General features: G+C 61.6%; 1 protein-coding gene across 1 annotated transcript; it reads right to left on the bottom strand.

Annotated features, from left to right (window-relative positions):
- Positions 1–9958: 9958 nt before the first annotated feature.
- LOC136016545 (loricrin-like) lies at positions 9959–15464 on the bottom strand. Its single transcript, XM_065683898.1, has 3 exons — positions 15216–15464; positions 11801–11956; positions 9959–11739 (listed from the first exon to the last, which is right to left on the bottom strand). Exons 2-3 carry the CDS (start codon positions 11910–11912, stop codon positions 9959–9961), a joined length of 1893 nt encoding a protein of 630 aa, XP_065539970.1. The 5' UTR covers positions 11913–11956; positions 15216–15464.
- Positions 15465–15938: the final 474 nt, after the last annotated feature.

The following is a 15938-nucleotide window of genomic DNA, read 5'->3' as shown; positions in this document are numbered from 1 at the left end:
CCCCCAACGCTCCCATTGCATCCCCCCCCCCAGGCCGCGCATTACGTCCGGGTCTTCCTCATCAGCTCCGCGCCCGTCGGCGAATCCTTCCCATGAACAGGACGAGAAGGGGGGGGGGGTGCCCCCCACCCCCCCCCGCAACAATAAATCACCCCCCCCCAAACACCCCCCCCCCCCAGTGTCGCAGTTGGTAGCGCCCGGCGAGCCCGGGCTTGCCCCAGCGCTGGGGCCGGACAATGGCGGGGGAGCGGCCCACAATGGGGGTGCGGGGGGGGACGGGGCCATTGGGGACAATGGGGGGGGGGTATTGGGGACCATTGTCCTTGGGTCCCCTCCCAGGGGCTGGCCCTGGCCCTATAAAGCAGGGATGAGGCCATTGGGGGGGGGGGGGTCCGGCAGAGCCATGGGGGTGACGGGGACGCTCGTGGTGGCCGTGGGGACGCTGCTGCTGCTGGGGGGTGAGGGGACAGCGGGGGCATGGGGGGGGGAATGGGGGGGCGTTGGGGTAAAGGGGATAATGGGGGCAAAGGGATGGGGAGGGACGGGGGGGTATTGGGGGGGTGGGATGCAGGGATGGGGATGGGACATGGGGGGGATGTGAAGGGAGGAAGGGGACCCAAATGGGACCCAAGGGGATTTAAAGGGGATGCAAGGGGGCCCAAATGGGACCCAGAGGGACCCAATGGACCTGAAGGAACTCAAAGGGACCCAATGGACTCCAAAGGGGACCCAGTGGGGCTCAAGGGGACCAAATGGGACCCAATGGGGCTCAAAGGGGTTCAAGGGGACCAAATGGGACCCAGTGGGACCCAAAGGGACTCAAAGGGACCCAATGGTATCCAAAGGGGACCCAATGGGACTCAAAGGGGCTCAAGGGGACCAAATGGGACCCAAAGGGACTCAATGGGATCCCAATGGGACCTGAAGGGACTCAAAGGGGCTCAAGGGGACCAAATGGGACTCAAAGGGGACTCAATGGGACCAATGGGATCCAAATGGGACCCAATGGGACCTAAAGGGACTCAAGGGGACCCAATGAGACCCAGTGGGACCCGAAGGGACTCAAGGGGACTCAAAGGGACCCAATGGGGCTCAAGGGGACCCAGTGGGACCCAATGGAATCCAAAGGGGACCCAATGGGGCTCAAGGGGACCCAAAGGGACCCAATGGAATCCCAAGGGGACCCAATGGGGCTCAAGGGGACCCAAAGGGACCCAATGGAATCCAAAGGGGACCCAAAGGGACCCAATGGGGCTCAAGGGGACTCAAAGGGACCCAATGGAATCCAAAGGGGACCCAAAGGGGACCCAATGGGGCTCAAGGGGACCCAAAGGGACCCAATGGAATCCAAAGGGGACCCAAAGGGACCCAAATGGGCCCCGAAGCGGCCTCACGGGTACCGGTTCCCCCCCGCAGGCCCCGCGGCTCCGGCCCCGGCCCCGCAGCACCCCTGGGGCCAGGCTCTGGCCTCGCTGCTGCGGCTCCTGAACCTGCTCCCGGGCGCCCCCTCGGGGACAGCGGCAGCAGCGCCCGGCAGCGGCAGCGGCGGCTCCGCGGGGCCCCCCCGCCGGGGACTGCGGGCACGGGGACCAGGGACAGGGACAGGGATACAGGGAGCAGGGATACAGGGACAGGGGGAATGGATGCAGGGAGCAGGGGAATGGATGCAGGGACAAGGAATAGGGGCAGGGATACAGGGAACAGGGACAGGGATACAGGGACAGGGGGAATGGATGCAGGGACAAGGAATAGGGACACAGGGACAAGGGACAGGGATACAGGGGCAAGGAATAGGGACAGGGATACAGGGAACAGGGGAATGGATGCAGGGACAAGGGACAGGGACACAGGGACAAGGGACAGGGATACAGGGACAAGGGGAACGTCCCCATGGAGCAGGGATATGGACACAGGGAGCAGGGACAGGGATACAGGGAGCAGGGGAATGGATGCAGGGACAAGGAATAGGGACACAGGGACAAGGGACAGGGATACAGGGACAAGGGGAACGTCCCCATGGAGCAGGGATATGGACACAGGGAGCAGGGACAGGGATACAGGGAGCAGGGGAATGGATGCAGGGACAAGGAATAGGGACACAGGGACAAGGGACAGGGATACAGGGACAAGGGGAACGACCCCAAGGAGCAGGGCTATGGACACAGAGACAAGGGACAGGGATACAGGGACAAGGGACAGGGACACAGGGACAAGGGGAATGGATGCAGGGACAAGGGGAAAGGATACAGGGAGCGGGGCCATGGACACGGGGACAAAGGGAACATCCCCAAGGAGCAGGGCCATGGACACAGGGACAAGGGGCATGGATGCAGGGAGCAGGGACATGGCCACAGGCACAAGCGGAGCCAGCCCGAGGCCCAGGAGCGCGGCTGCAGGCACTGGGACCGCATCCGCAGGGACAAGGGGCTCGGATCCAAGCGCAAGGGGCATGGACACAGGGACAAGGGGAACGTCCCCAGGGGCCGATCCAAGGCCCCCAGGCCCAGGGGGGGCCGCGGAGCTCGAGCGAGAGCCGGAGCCGGAGCGGGATCGGGATTGGGATCGGGGCGATGCCACTGGAGCCTGGGGACATCGGGAGCCAGGACAGGTCCAGGGACACTGAGGACAGCGGGAGCCGAGGTACCGGGATGTGGGAATGGGAATGGGAATGGGAATGGGGTGTGGGGTGTGGGGTGTGGGATATGGGGTGTGGGGTGTGGGATATGGGGTGTGGGATATGGGGTGTGGGATGTGGGGTGTGGGATATGGGGTGTGGGATGTGGGGTGTGGGATATGGGGTGTGGGATGTGGGGTGTGGGGTGTGGGATATGGGGTGTGGGATATGGGGTGTGGGATATGGGGTGTGGGATATGGGGTGTGGGATGTGGGGTGTGGGATATGGGGTGTGGGATGTGGGGTGTGGGGTGTGGGATATGGGGTGTGGGATGTGGGGTGTGGGATATGGGGTGTGGGGTGTGGGATATGGGGTGTGGGATGTGGGGTGTGGGATGTGGGATATGGGGTGTGGGATATGGGGTGTGGGGTGTGGGATATGGGGTGTGGGATATGGGGTGTGGGGTGTGGGATATGGGGTGTGGGATGTGGGATATGGGGTGTGGGATGTGGGGTGTGGGATGTGGGGTGTGGGATGTGGGGTGTGGGGGACCTGGGGTCACAACGCCAGTGTCCAGCTTTGTCCCTCACTGTGCCCCTTTCAGGCTGGGGACACTCGGAGGAGCTGCAGGAGGTGGCATAGAGCTGTCCCCATGGCCCCCTATTGATCCTGTGTCCCCATGTCCCCATATCCCAATGTCCCAGTGTTCCCATATCCGAATGTCCCCCTATTGATCCTGTGTCCCAATGTCCCCATATCCCAATGTCCCCATATCCCAATGTCCCAATGTCCCCATATTGATCCTGTGTCCCAATGACCCCATATCCCAATGTCTCCATATCCCCATGTCCCCATACCCCTATATCCCAATGTCCCCATATCCCAATGTCCCAGTGTTCCCGTATCCCAATGTCCCCCTATTGATCCTGTGTCCCAATATCCCCATATCCCCATATCCCAATGTCCCCATATCCCAATGTCCCCCTATTGATCCCGCACCCCCATCTCCCTGTATTATCCCAATATCCCCCTCTCCCTATTAAAGATGGAAGCAGCATCACCCCCATCTTCATCCCTATGTGGGGGGGAGGGGGGGGGGGGGTCCCCCAACAGCAACACCAAGACTGGGGCTTGAGGAGCCTTTAATGGGGGGCATCCGTGGGGTCAATGGGGCCGGGGGGCGCTGCTGCCTCCTCCCTATGGCTCCATGGGGCTGGTGCCCCCCCCCCCCCCCCCCGCTCAGGAGCTGCCCCTTGGCCCCCCTCCATGGCCCGGGGCTGCCCTGTCCCTGCCCTCGTCCCACTCGGGAAGGGGGGGCCACGGGGCCACGGGGACCAGGGGCAGGGGGGGCTCGGGGTCATCGGGCCGGGGGGGGCCCTGCGGCTTGGGGGGGGGCCCGGGCACGGGGGGCTGCGGCTGGGGGGGCGCTGGGGGGCGGCGCTCGGCCATGCTGGGGGGGCAGAGAGAGAGAGAGGTTATGGGGACACCCCCCATTGACCCCCGTTATGGGGACACCCCCCCCATTGACCCCCGTTATGGGGACACCCCCCCCATTGACGCCAGTTATGGGGACACCCCCCATTGAACCCGGTTATAGGGACCCCCCCCCCCCATAGACTCCAGTTATAGGGATCCCCCCCATTGACCCCGGTTATAGGGACACTCCCCCATTGACCCCCATTATGAGGATCCCCCCCCATTAACCCCCGTTATGGGGACACCCCCCCATTGACCCCTGTTATGGGGACACCTCCCCATTGACCCCCGTTACCGGGATCCCCCCCTCCCCATTGACCCCAGTTATGTGGACACACCCCCCCATTGATCCCCGTTACGGGGATCCCCCCCCCCCATAGACTCCAGTTATGGGGATCCCCCCCCCATTGACCCCGGTTATGGGGACACCCCCCCATTGACCCCGGTTATAGGGACACCCCCCCATTGACCCCCGTTTTGGGGATCCCCCCCCCATTAACCCCCATTATGGGGACCCCCCCCCCATTGACCCCGGTTATGGGGACACCCCCCCCCACAGCCCCCACTTAAGGAGGACCGGGACCCATCCTGCCCCCCCCATCCCGCGGGGCTCCCCCCCCCCCCCCGGTACCTGGCGTCTATAGCAGCGGCTCCAACGCAGCACCGGGAGCACCGGGAGCACCGGGATCAATGGGATCAACACCGGGATCAATGGGATCAACGGGATCAACACCGGGATCAATGGGATCAACACCGGGATCAACGGCAGCAATGGGAGCAATGGGAGCTCTTACGGGCGCCGGCAGGGCTGGAACCGGCCGGGCTGGAAGGTCGGGGGGGGGACGTGGCAGCAGCTGCCCATGAGTCAGAGCCCCTCCCGGCACCGCCCGGCCCTAGAGATAGAGCCGCCCTATAGAGCTGCCCTATGGCACCGGGCCCTATAGAGCTGCCCTATAGACTGGGCCCTATAGAGCTGCCTTATGGCACCGGGCCCTATAGAGCTGCCCTATACACTGGGCCCTATAGAGCTGCCTTATGGCACCGGGCCCTATAGAGCTGCCCTATAGACTGGGCCCTATAGAGCTGCCCTATACACTGGGCCCTATAGAGCTGCCCTATAGACTCGGGCCCTATAGAGCTGCCCTATACACTGGGCCCTATAGAGCTGCCCTATAGACCCGGGCCCTATAGAGCTGCCCTATAGACCCAGGCCCTATTAACCTGTCCCCCATACAGATCTGACCCTATAGACTCGTCCCCTATAGACCTGCCCCTATAGACCTAACTCTTATAAACCTGACCCCTTCATAGATGTGGCCCTATAGACCTGCCTCTATAGACCTAACCCCTATTAACCTGTCCCCTATACAGACCTGCCCCTATAGACCTGGTCCCTATAGACCTGCCCCTATAGACCTAACCCCTATTAACCTGTCCCCTATAGAGGTCTGCCCCTATAGACCCCCCCTATAGACCTGCCCCTATAGAAACCGGGTGAGCCTTGGGTTGGGGACACTGGGGGGGTTGGGGGGGGGGGTTGGTGACCCTGGGGTCCCTCCCCAGCCGATCCCAAGGACCCGGGGTCCCAAATAGCCCCCCCCCCCCCCAAAGGGGACCTGGGCTCCACTTTAAGCCCAGGCGGAGGTCAGGTTATGGGGCTGGCTATGGGTGAGGTTATGGGGCTGGCTATGGGTGAGGTTATGGGGCGGGCTATGGGTGAGGTTATGGGGCCGGCTATGGGTGAGGTTATGGGGCGGGCTATGGGTGAGGTTATGGGGCCGGCTATGGGCCAAGGTGTGGGTCAGGCTGTGGGGCGCGGGCAGGGGCACGTTGGGGAGCGGGGGGGGGCCCAGCAGGTCCCGCAGCTCCGGCTCCAGCTGCAGCAGCAGCTCCGCCCCCGCCGGCTCCTGCGGCCCCGTGGGGCCCGCGGTGGGGCCCGCGGTGGGGCCGGGGCCCGGGGCCGGGGCCGCGGTGGGGGGGGGCCGCGTGTTGGGGGCGCTCACGGGCACCGGAGCCGGGGCAGGGACCGGGACCGTGACCGGCACCGGGAGGCTGCGGGCGGCGCCTGCGGACACCAGGGGGCGCTGGTGGGATGGGGGCTCCGCAGGGCAGCGGGGGAGCCGCGTCCCCCACATAGCCCCATAGCCCCCATAGCCCCCATAGCCCCCCATAGCCCCCATAGCCCCCATAGCCCCCATAGCCCCATAGCCCCCCATAGCCCCCCATAGCCCCATAGCCCCCCATAGCCCCCCATAGCCCCCATAGCCCCATAGCCCCCCATAGCCCCCATAGCCCCCCATAGCCCCCATAGCCCCCATAGCCCCCACAGCCCCATAGCCCCCCATAGCCCCCATAGCCCCCATAGCCCCCATAGCCCCACAGCCCCATAGCCCCCATAGCCCCCCATAGCCCCATAGCCCCCATAGCCCCCCATGGCCCCATAGCTCCATAGCCCCCATATCCCAATAGACCTCATAGCCCCCCACAGTCCCCTATAGCCCCATAGCCCCCCATAGCCCTCCGTAGCCCCCATAGCCCAATAGACCTCATAACCCCATAGCCCTCCACAGCCCCATAGCCCCCATATCCCAATAGACCCCATCACCCCACAGCCCCACACCCAGGAGGGCCCCACGTGTTGGGCACCCACCGAGCAGGACGAGCAGGAGCCCGAGGGTCCTGAGGGCACCCATGGGTGCTGCTTGTGGGGCCGGGAGCGCCGGGAGCACCGGTTTTATGGGCAGGGATCCTCCCACCCCTGATTCCAACCCAGCCACCTACGGAGGGTGGGGAACCGGGACGGGCGCCGGTGGTATGGGGCCAGACTGGTCCTAATGGGGTCACACTGGGACTGATGGGGCCAGACTGGTCCTAATGGGGCCACACTGGGCCTGATGGGGTTGCAATGGTCCTAATGGGGTCACACTGGGACTGATGGGGCCAGACTGGTCCTAATGGGGCCACACTGGGACTGATGGGGCCAGACTGGTCCTAATGGGGTCACACTGGTCCTAATGGGGTCACACTGGTCTTGATGGGGCCAGACTGGTCCTGATGGGGCCAGAGTGGTCCTGATGGGGTCAGACTGGGCCTGATGGGGCTAGATTGGTCCTAATGGGGTCACACTGGTCCTAATGGGGTCAGACTGGTCCTAATGGGGTCACACTGGTCCTAATGGGGCCAGACTGGGCCTGATGGGGTCACACTGGGACTGATGGTGCCAGACTGGTCCTAATGGGGTCACACTGGGACTGATGGGGTCACACTGGGACTGATGGGGCCAGACTGGTCCTAATGGGGCCACACTGGTCCTGATGGGGTCACACTGGTCCTGATGGGGCCAGACTGGTCCTAATGGGGTCACACTGGTCCTAATGGGGTCACACTGGGACTGATGGGGCCAGATTGGTCCTGATGGGGCCAGACTGGTCCTAATGGGGCCACACTGGTCCTGATGGGGTCACACTGGTCCTGATGGGGCCAGACTGGTCCTAATGGGGTCACACTGGTCCTAATGGGGTCACACTGGGACTGATGGGGCCAGACTGGTCCTGATGGGACCAGAGTGGTCCTGATGGGGCCAGACTGGTCCTAATGGGGTCACACTGGGACTGATGGGGTCACACTGGGACTGATGGGGCCAGACTGGTCCTAATGGGGTCACACTGGGACTGATGGGGTCGCACTGGTCCTAATGGGGCCAGACTGGTCCTGATGGGACCAGAGTGGTCCTGATGGGGCCAGACTGGTCCTAATGGGGTCACACTGGGACTGATGGGGTCACACTGGGACTGATGGGGCCAGACTGGTCCTAATGGGGTCACACTGGGACTGATGGGGTCGCACTGGTCCTAATGGGGCCAGACTGGGCCTGATGAGGTCACACTGGGACTGATGGGGCCAGACTGGTCCTAATGGGGTCACACTGGTCCTAATGGGGCCAGACTGGTCCTAATGGGGTCACACTGGTCCTAATGGGGCCAGAGTGGTCCTGATGGGGCCAGACTGGTCCTAATGGGGTCACACTGGTCCTAATGGGGCCAGACTGGTCCTAATGGGGTCACACTGGGACTGATGGTGCCAGACTGGTCCTAATGGGGCCAGACTGGTCCTGATGGGGCCAGACTGGTCCTAATGGGGCCAGACTGGTCCTAATGGGGTCACACTGGTCCTAATGGGGTCACACTGGGACTGATGGGGCCAGACTGGTCCTAATGGGGTCACACTGGTCCTAATGGGGCCAGACTGGTCCTAATGGGGTCACACTGGTCCTAATGGGGCCAGACTGGTCCTAATGGGGTCACACTGGGACTGATGGGGCCAGACTGGTCCTAATGGGGTCACATTGGTCCTAATGGGGCCAGACTGGTCCTAATGGGGTCACACTGGTCCTAATGGGGCCAGACTGGTCCTAATGGGGTCACACTGGTCTTAATGGGGCCAGACTGGTCCTAATGGGGTCACATTGGTCCTAATGGGGCCAGACTGGTCCTAATGGGGTCACACTGGTCCTAATGGGGCCAGACTGGTCCTAATGGGGTCACACTGGTCCTAATGGGGCCAGACTGGTCCTAATGGGGTCACGCTGGTCCTAATGGGGCCAGACTGGGCCTGGTGGAGTCAGACTGGTCCTAATGGGGTCACACTGGGCCTGATGGGGCCAGACTGGTCCCCAAGTGCCACCAGCCCCATGTCCCCATCCCTGATGTCCCCATCCCATGGGTGCCCCACTCCTCAGGTCCCATTCCTGATGTCCCCATCCCCGCCCCATGGATGTCCTTGGCCCATTACCGATGTTCCCAATGTCCCCATTCCCATCTTTCCGAGTGTCTCGATCGCATCCCTGCTGTCCCCATCCCATGGATTTCCCATTCCCCGGGTCCCCATTGTCCTCATTCCCATCTCTGGGTGTCCCCATCCCATTCCTGATGTTCCCAGCCCCATTCCGTGGATATCCCAATGTCCCCATTCCCTTCTCTGGGTGTCTCCATCCCACCCCATTCCTGATGTCCCCATCCCATGGATATCCCCATGTCCCCATCCCATGGGTATCGCAATGTCCCCATCGCACCCCATCCCTGATGTCCTCATCCCATGGACATCCCAATGTCCCCATGTCCCCATCCCCTGGATATCCCACTGTCTTCATCCCATGGGTATCCCAATGTCCCCATCCCATGGACATCCCAATGTCCCCATGTCCCCATCCCCTGGATATCCCACTGTCTTCATCCCATGGGTATCCCAATGTCCCCATCCCATGGACATCCCAATGTCCCCATTGCACCCCATCCCTGATGTCCTCATCCCATGGATATCCCAATGTCCCCATCCTATGGATATCCCCCTGTCTTCATCCCATGGGTATCCCAATGTCCCCATTGCACCCCCTCCCTGATGTCCTCATCCCATGGATATCCCAATGTCCTCATCCCATGGATGTCCCCATGTCCCCATCCCATGGACATCCCAATGTCCCCATGTCCCCATCCCCTGGATATCCCACTGTCTTCATCCCATGGGTATCCCAATGTCCCCATCGCACCCCATTCCTGATGTCCCCATCCCATGGATGGTCCCCATGTCCCCCTCCCATGGACATCCCCATGTCCCCATCCCATGGACATCCCAATGTCCCCATTGCACCCCATCCCTGATGTCCTCATCCCATGGATGTCCCCATGTCCCCCTCCCATGGGTATCCCCCTGTCCCCCCCCCCCATCCCCATGTCCCCCCCCCCCCGCTGTCCCCATCCCCTCCGGTCCATCCGGTCGGTGCCGCTCGCGGGGCAGGGCCGAGCCCGGTGCTGCCGGGAACGCGTTTATTGGGATCCATCCCGAGGGATGCGGGGTCCCCCCCCCCACCCCTTACACGGCGCAATCCCCGCAGCCGGAGCCCGGCCCGGAGCCCCCCCTGGAGCCGGGATCGGATCCCGCCGGGCGCTCCCTGCGGATGGGGACGTGGCCCCCGAGGCGGGCGGGATCGCGCAGCCCCGGGATGAACGGGATCCCGGGGTTCTTGTACCCGGGCCGGCGGCCGCCGCCGGAGGAGCCCGAGCCCGAGCCCCCCCCATAGGAGCCGGATCCTCCATAGGAGCCCGAGCCCCCCCCATAGGAGCCCGACCCTGATCCCCCCCCATAGGAGCCGGATCCTCCATAGGAGCCGGATCCATCCCCATAGGATATTGAATCACCCCCATAGGAGCCCGATCCTGATCCCCCCCCATAGGAGCCGGATCCTCCATAGGAGCCCGATCCATCCCCATAGGATATTGAGTCACTCCCATAGGAGCCTGAGCCACTCCCATGGGATCCCGATCCCGATGAGCCCCCATAGGAGCCTGGTCTGCCATAGGATCCTGATCCAGCCCCCTGGGATCCCGATCCCGATGAACCCCCATAGGATCCTGACCCAGCCCCATGGGATCCCAATCCCGATGAGCCCCCATAGGAGCCTGATCCAGCCCCATGGGATCCCGATCCCGATGAGCCCCCATAGGATCCTGATCCAGCCCCATGGGATCCCGATCCCGATGAGCCCCCATAGGAGCCTGGTCTGCCAGAGGAGCCTGATCCAGCCCCATGGGATCCCGATCCCGATGAGCCCCCATAGGATCCTGATCCAGCCCCATGGGATCCCGATCCCGATGAGCCCCCATAGGATCCTGATCCAGCCCCATGGGATCCCGATCCTGATGAGCCCCCATAGGAGCCTGATCCAGCCCCATGGGATCCCGATCCCGATGAGCCCCCATAGGAGCCTGACCCAGCCCCATGGGATCCCGATCCGCTCCCATAGGAGCTGGATCCACCCCCTTGGGAAGAGCCCCCAGAGGATCCCGGAGCATCCCCGTAGGACTCCGGGAGCCCATAGGATCCCGAGCTGTCCCCATAGGAGCCCGATCCCCCCCCATAGGAGCTGGATCCGCTCCCATAGGATCCTGATCCGCTGCTTCCTTGGGATCCGGGTCTGCCCGAGCCTGAACTGGATCCTCCGTGCGATCCCCCATAGGATCCCGATCCACCCCCATAGGATCCCGATCCGCCTCCATAGGATCCCGATCCGCCCCCATAGGATCCTGATCCGCCTCCATAGGATCCTGATCCACTGCTTCCTTGGGATCCGGGTCTTCCCGATCCAGATCCAATCCCTCCCTGGGATCCAGGTCTGCCCGATCCGGATCCACTGCTCCCATGGGATCCAGGTCTTCCCGATCCGGATCCAATCCCTCCCTGGGACCCAGGTCTGCCCGATCCGGATCCAATCCCTCCCTGGGATCCAGGTCTGCCCGATCCGGATCCACTTCCCCCCTGGGATCCAGGTCTGCCCGATCCCGACCCCATTCCATAGGATCCCCCACTGGATCCCCCACTGGATCCCCCGTAGGAGCCTGGTCTCCCCGATCCCGACCCACTCCCCGAAGAGCCAAGTCCATAGGATCCTGGTCTGCTCCCATGGGATCCTGGCTTGTTCCCGGAGGATCCTGACGAGCTTCCGCCTCCTTGGGATACTCCAGATCCGCCTCCATAGGATCCCGAATCGCTTCCATAGGATCCCGAATCGCTTCCATAGGATCCGGACCCGCCTCCATAGGATCCCGAATCGCTTCCATAGGATCCCGAATCGCTTCCATAGGATCCGGACCCGCCTCCATAGGATCCCGAATCGCTTCATAGGATCCCGAATCGCTCCATAGGATCCGGACCCGCCTCCATAGGATCCCGAATCGCTTCCATAGGATCCGGACCCGCCTCCATAGGATCCCCCCAGCTGGGGGCTGAGGAATCCCGCAGGATCCTTGCAGGGATCCACCCCGGCCATCAGCGGCTCCAGGCGGGATCCGGACTCGCAGCGGGCGGAGGCGCCTGGCACAAGGCAGAGCCTCAGCCCCGGCTCATCCCGGTCCCCATCCCACCCCATCCCATCCCAGCCAATTCCATCCCATTGCCCCCCAGTCCATCCCACTCTATCCCAATCTCCATCCCATTCTATCCAATCCATCCCATCCCACTCCATCCCTCTTTATCCCATCCCATTCCCCCCCCCAGTCCATCCCACTCTATGCCATCCCATCCCTCTCTATGCCGTTCCATCCCATCCCACTCTAACCCATCCCATTCTATCCCAGTCCATCCCTTTCTATGCCGCTGTATCCCATCCCATTCCTCACACCCCATCCCACTCTGTCCAATCCCATTCCCCCCCTTTCCATCCTATCCCACTCCATCCCTGTCCATCCCATCCATCTCTATTCCACCCCATCCCATTCCCCCCCCAGTCTATCCCATCGCACTCCATCCCATCCCATCCCACTCTATTCCATTCTACTGCACTCTAAGCCACTCCATTCCCCCATCCCATCCCATTCTATCCCAGTCCATCCGATTCTATTCCATCCCATCCCACTCTATCCCATCCCATTCCCCCCATCACATCCCAGTCCATCCCATTCTATTCCTCTCTATCCCATCCCACTCTATCCCATCCCATCCCATTCTATCCCAGTCCATCCTCTCTATCCCACTCTATCCCATCCCATTCTATCCTAGTCCATCCATCCCATTCTATCCCAATCTATCCCTCTCTATCCCACTCTATCCCATCCCATTCTATCCCAGTCCATCCCTCTCTATCCCACTCTATCCCATCCCATTCTATCCTAGTCCATCCCATCCTATTCTCCTTATCCCATCCCATTCTATCCCAGTCTATACCTCTCTAGCCTATCCCATTTCCCCCGATCCCATCCCATTCCATTCCCCCATCCCATCCCGTTCTATCCCAGTCCATCCCATTCTATTCCTCTCTTATTCCATCCCATCCCGTCCCTCTCTATCCCATCCCATTCCCCCCATCCCATCCCGTTCTATCCCAGTCCATCCCATTCTATTTCTCTCTTATTCCATCCCATCCCTCTCTATCCTATCCCATTCCCCCCATCCCATCCCATTCCCCCCATCCCCTTCCATCCTGTTCGCCCCATCCCATCCCATTCTATCCCAGTCCATCCCTCTCTATCCCATCCCATTCTATCCTAGTCCATCCCATCCTATTCTCCTTATCCCATCCCATTCTATCCCAGTCTATCCTATCCCATTCCCCCCATCCCATCCCGTTCTATCCCAGTCCATCCCATTCTATTCCATCCCATTCTCCCTATCCCATCCTGTTCCCCCATCCATCCTGTTGCCCCCATCCCATTTTATCCCAGTCCATCCCATTCTATTCCTCTCTATCCATCCCATCCCACTCTATCCCATCCCATTCCCCCCATCCTATCCCATCCCATTCTTTCCCAGTCCATCCCTCTCTATCCCACTCTATCCCATCCCATTTTCCCTATCCCATCCATTCCTCTCATCCCATCCCATCCCTCTCTATCCATCCCATTCCTCCCATCCCCTCCCATCCCTCTCTATCCATCCCATTCCCCCATCCCCTTCCATCCTGTTCCCCCCATCCCATCCCGTTCTATCCCAGTCCATCCCATTCTATTCCTCTCTTATTCCATCCCATCCCATCCCTCTCTATCCCATCCCATTCCCCCCATCCCATCCCATTCCCCCCATCCCCTTCCATCCTGTTCGCCCCATCCCATCCCATTCTACCCCAGTCCATCCCTCTCCATCCATCCCATCCCTCTCTATCCCATCCCATTCCCCCCATCCCATCCCATTCTATCCCAGTCCATCCCTCTCTATCCCATTCCCCCCATCCCATCCCATTCTATCCCAGTCCATCCCTCTCTATCCCATCCCATTCTATCCTAGTCCATCCCATCCTATTCTCCTTATCCCATCCCATTCTATCCCAGTCTATCCTATCCCATTCCCCCCCATCCCATCCCGTTCTATCCCAGTCCATCCCATTCTATTCCATCCCATTCTCCCTATCCATCCTGTTCCCCCCATCCCATCCTGTTGCCCCATCCCATTTTATCCCAGTCCATCCCATTCTATTCCTCTCTATCCCATCCCACTCTATCCCATCCCATTCCCCCCATCCTATCCCATCCCATTCTTTCCCAGTCCATCCCTCTCTATCCCACTCTATCCCATCCCATTTTCCCTATCCCATCCCATTCCTCTCATCCCATCCCATCCCTCTCTATCCCATCCCATTCCTCCCATCCCTCCCATCCCTCTCTATCCCATCCCATTCCCCCCATCCCCTTCCATCCTGTTCCCCCCATCCCATCCCGTTCTATCCCAGTCCATCCCATTCTATTCCTCTCTTATTCCATCCATCCCATCCCTCTCTATCCCATCCCATTCCCCCCATCCCATCCCATTCCCCCCATCCCCTTCCATCCTGTTCGCCCCATCCCATCCCATTCTACCCCAGTCCATCCCTCTCCATCCCATCCCATCCCTCTCTATCCCATCCCATTCCCCCCATCCCATCCATTCTATCCCAGTCCATCCCTCTCTATCCCATTCCCCCCATCCCATCCCATTCTATCCCAGTCCATCCCTGTCTATCCCACCCCATTCCCCCCATCCCATTCTATCCCATCCCATCCCACTCTATCCCATCCCATTCCCCCATCCCATCCCCTTCCATCCTGTTCCCCCATCCCATCCCATTCTATCCCAGTCCATCCCTCTCTATCCCATTCCCCCCATCCCATCCCATTCTATCCCATCCCATTTTCCCTATCCCATCCCATTCCCCCCATCCCATCCCATTCTATCCCATCCCATCCCTCTCTATCCATCCCATTCTATCCTAGTCCATCCCACCACATTCCCCCCATCCCATCCCATTCTATCCCAGTCCATCCTTCTCCATCCCATCCCATCCCTCTCTATCCCACCCCATTCCCCCCATCCCATTCTATCCCATCCCATCCCACTCTATCCCATCCCATTCCCCCCATCCCATCCCCTTCCATCCTGTTCCCCCATCCCATCCCATTCTATCCCAGTCCATCCCTCTCTATCCCATTCCCCCCATCCCATCCCATTCTATCCCATCCCATTTTCCCTATCCCATCCCATTCCCCCCATCCCATCCCCTTCCATCCCATTCCCCCCATCCCATCCCTCTCCATCCCATCCCATCCCTCTCCATCCCACCCCATTCCCCCCATCCCACCCCGTTCTATCCCAGTCCCCCCCTCACCGTCCAGGCCGAGGCAGAGCACGAGGACGCCGAGGGCCGGGAGCAGCCGGGCCGGGCCATGGCCGGAGCCCTCGGAGCCAGCGGGGACGGCGCCGGGACCCCGGAGCCGCCTTAAATGGGGCCGGGCCGGGCGGGGCCCCGGGAGGGGCTGGGGCCGGGCCCCACCCGCGGCCAAGCTCTGAGTCACGGCGGGAGCGGCCGCAGCGGGGACCCTGCGCGGGGTCCTATGGGGGCACTGTGGGGGTCACTATGGGGTCACTATGGGGGCACTATGGGGGCACTATGGGGTCCTATGGGGATCCCTATGGGGTCCTATGGAGGTCACTATGGGGGCACTATGGGGTCACTGTGGGGTCACTATGGGGGCACTATGGGGTCCTATGGGGATCCCTATGGGGTCCTATGGGGGTCACTATGGGGGCACTATGGGGTCACTGTGGGGTCACTATGGGGGCACTATGGGGGGCACTATGGGGTCCTATGGGGTCACTATGGAGTCCTATGGGGATCCCTATGGGGTCCTATGGGGTTCTATGGTGTCCTATGGGGATCCCTATGGGGGTCACTATGGGGTCCTATGGGGTCACTGTGGGGTCACTATGGGGGTCACTATTAGGGCACTATGGGGTCACTGTGGGGTCACTATGGGGGCACTATGGGGTCACTGTGGGGTCACTATGGGGGCACTATGGGGTCACTGTGGGGGCATTATGGGGTCACTAT

The sequence above is a fragment of the Lathamus discolor genome, chromosome 6 (assembly GCF_037157495.1).
Source record: "Lathamus discolor isolate bLatDis1 chromosome 6, bLatDis1.hap1, whole genome shotgun sequence".
Taxonomy (NCBI): domain Eukaryota; kingdom Metazoa; phylum Chordata; class Aves; order Psittaciformes; family Psittacidae; genus Lathamus; species Lathamus discolor.
The sequence above is the reverse complement of the archived record's forward strand: the minus strand, read 5'-3'. Positions and strand labels throughout refer to the sequence as shown.

Bases quoted from the DNA above. Each gene is read 5' to 3' on its own strand.
- LOC136016545 (XM_065683898.1), bottom strand. From the start codon at position 11,912: ATGGCCGGGGTGGATCCCTGCAAGGATCCTGCGGGATTCCTCAGCCCC. The intron at 11,740-11,800 runs GCGGGTCCGGAT...GATCCTATGGAG, and splicing joins CGATTCGGGATCCTATGGAG to GCGGGTCCGGATCCTATGGA.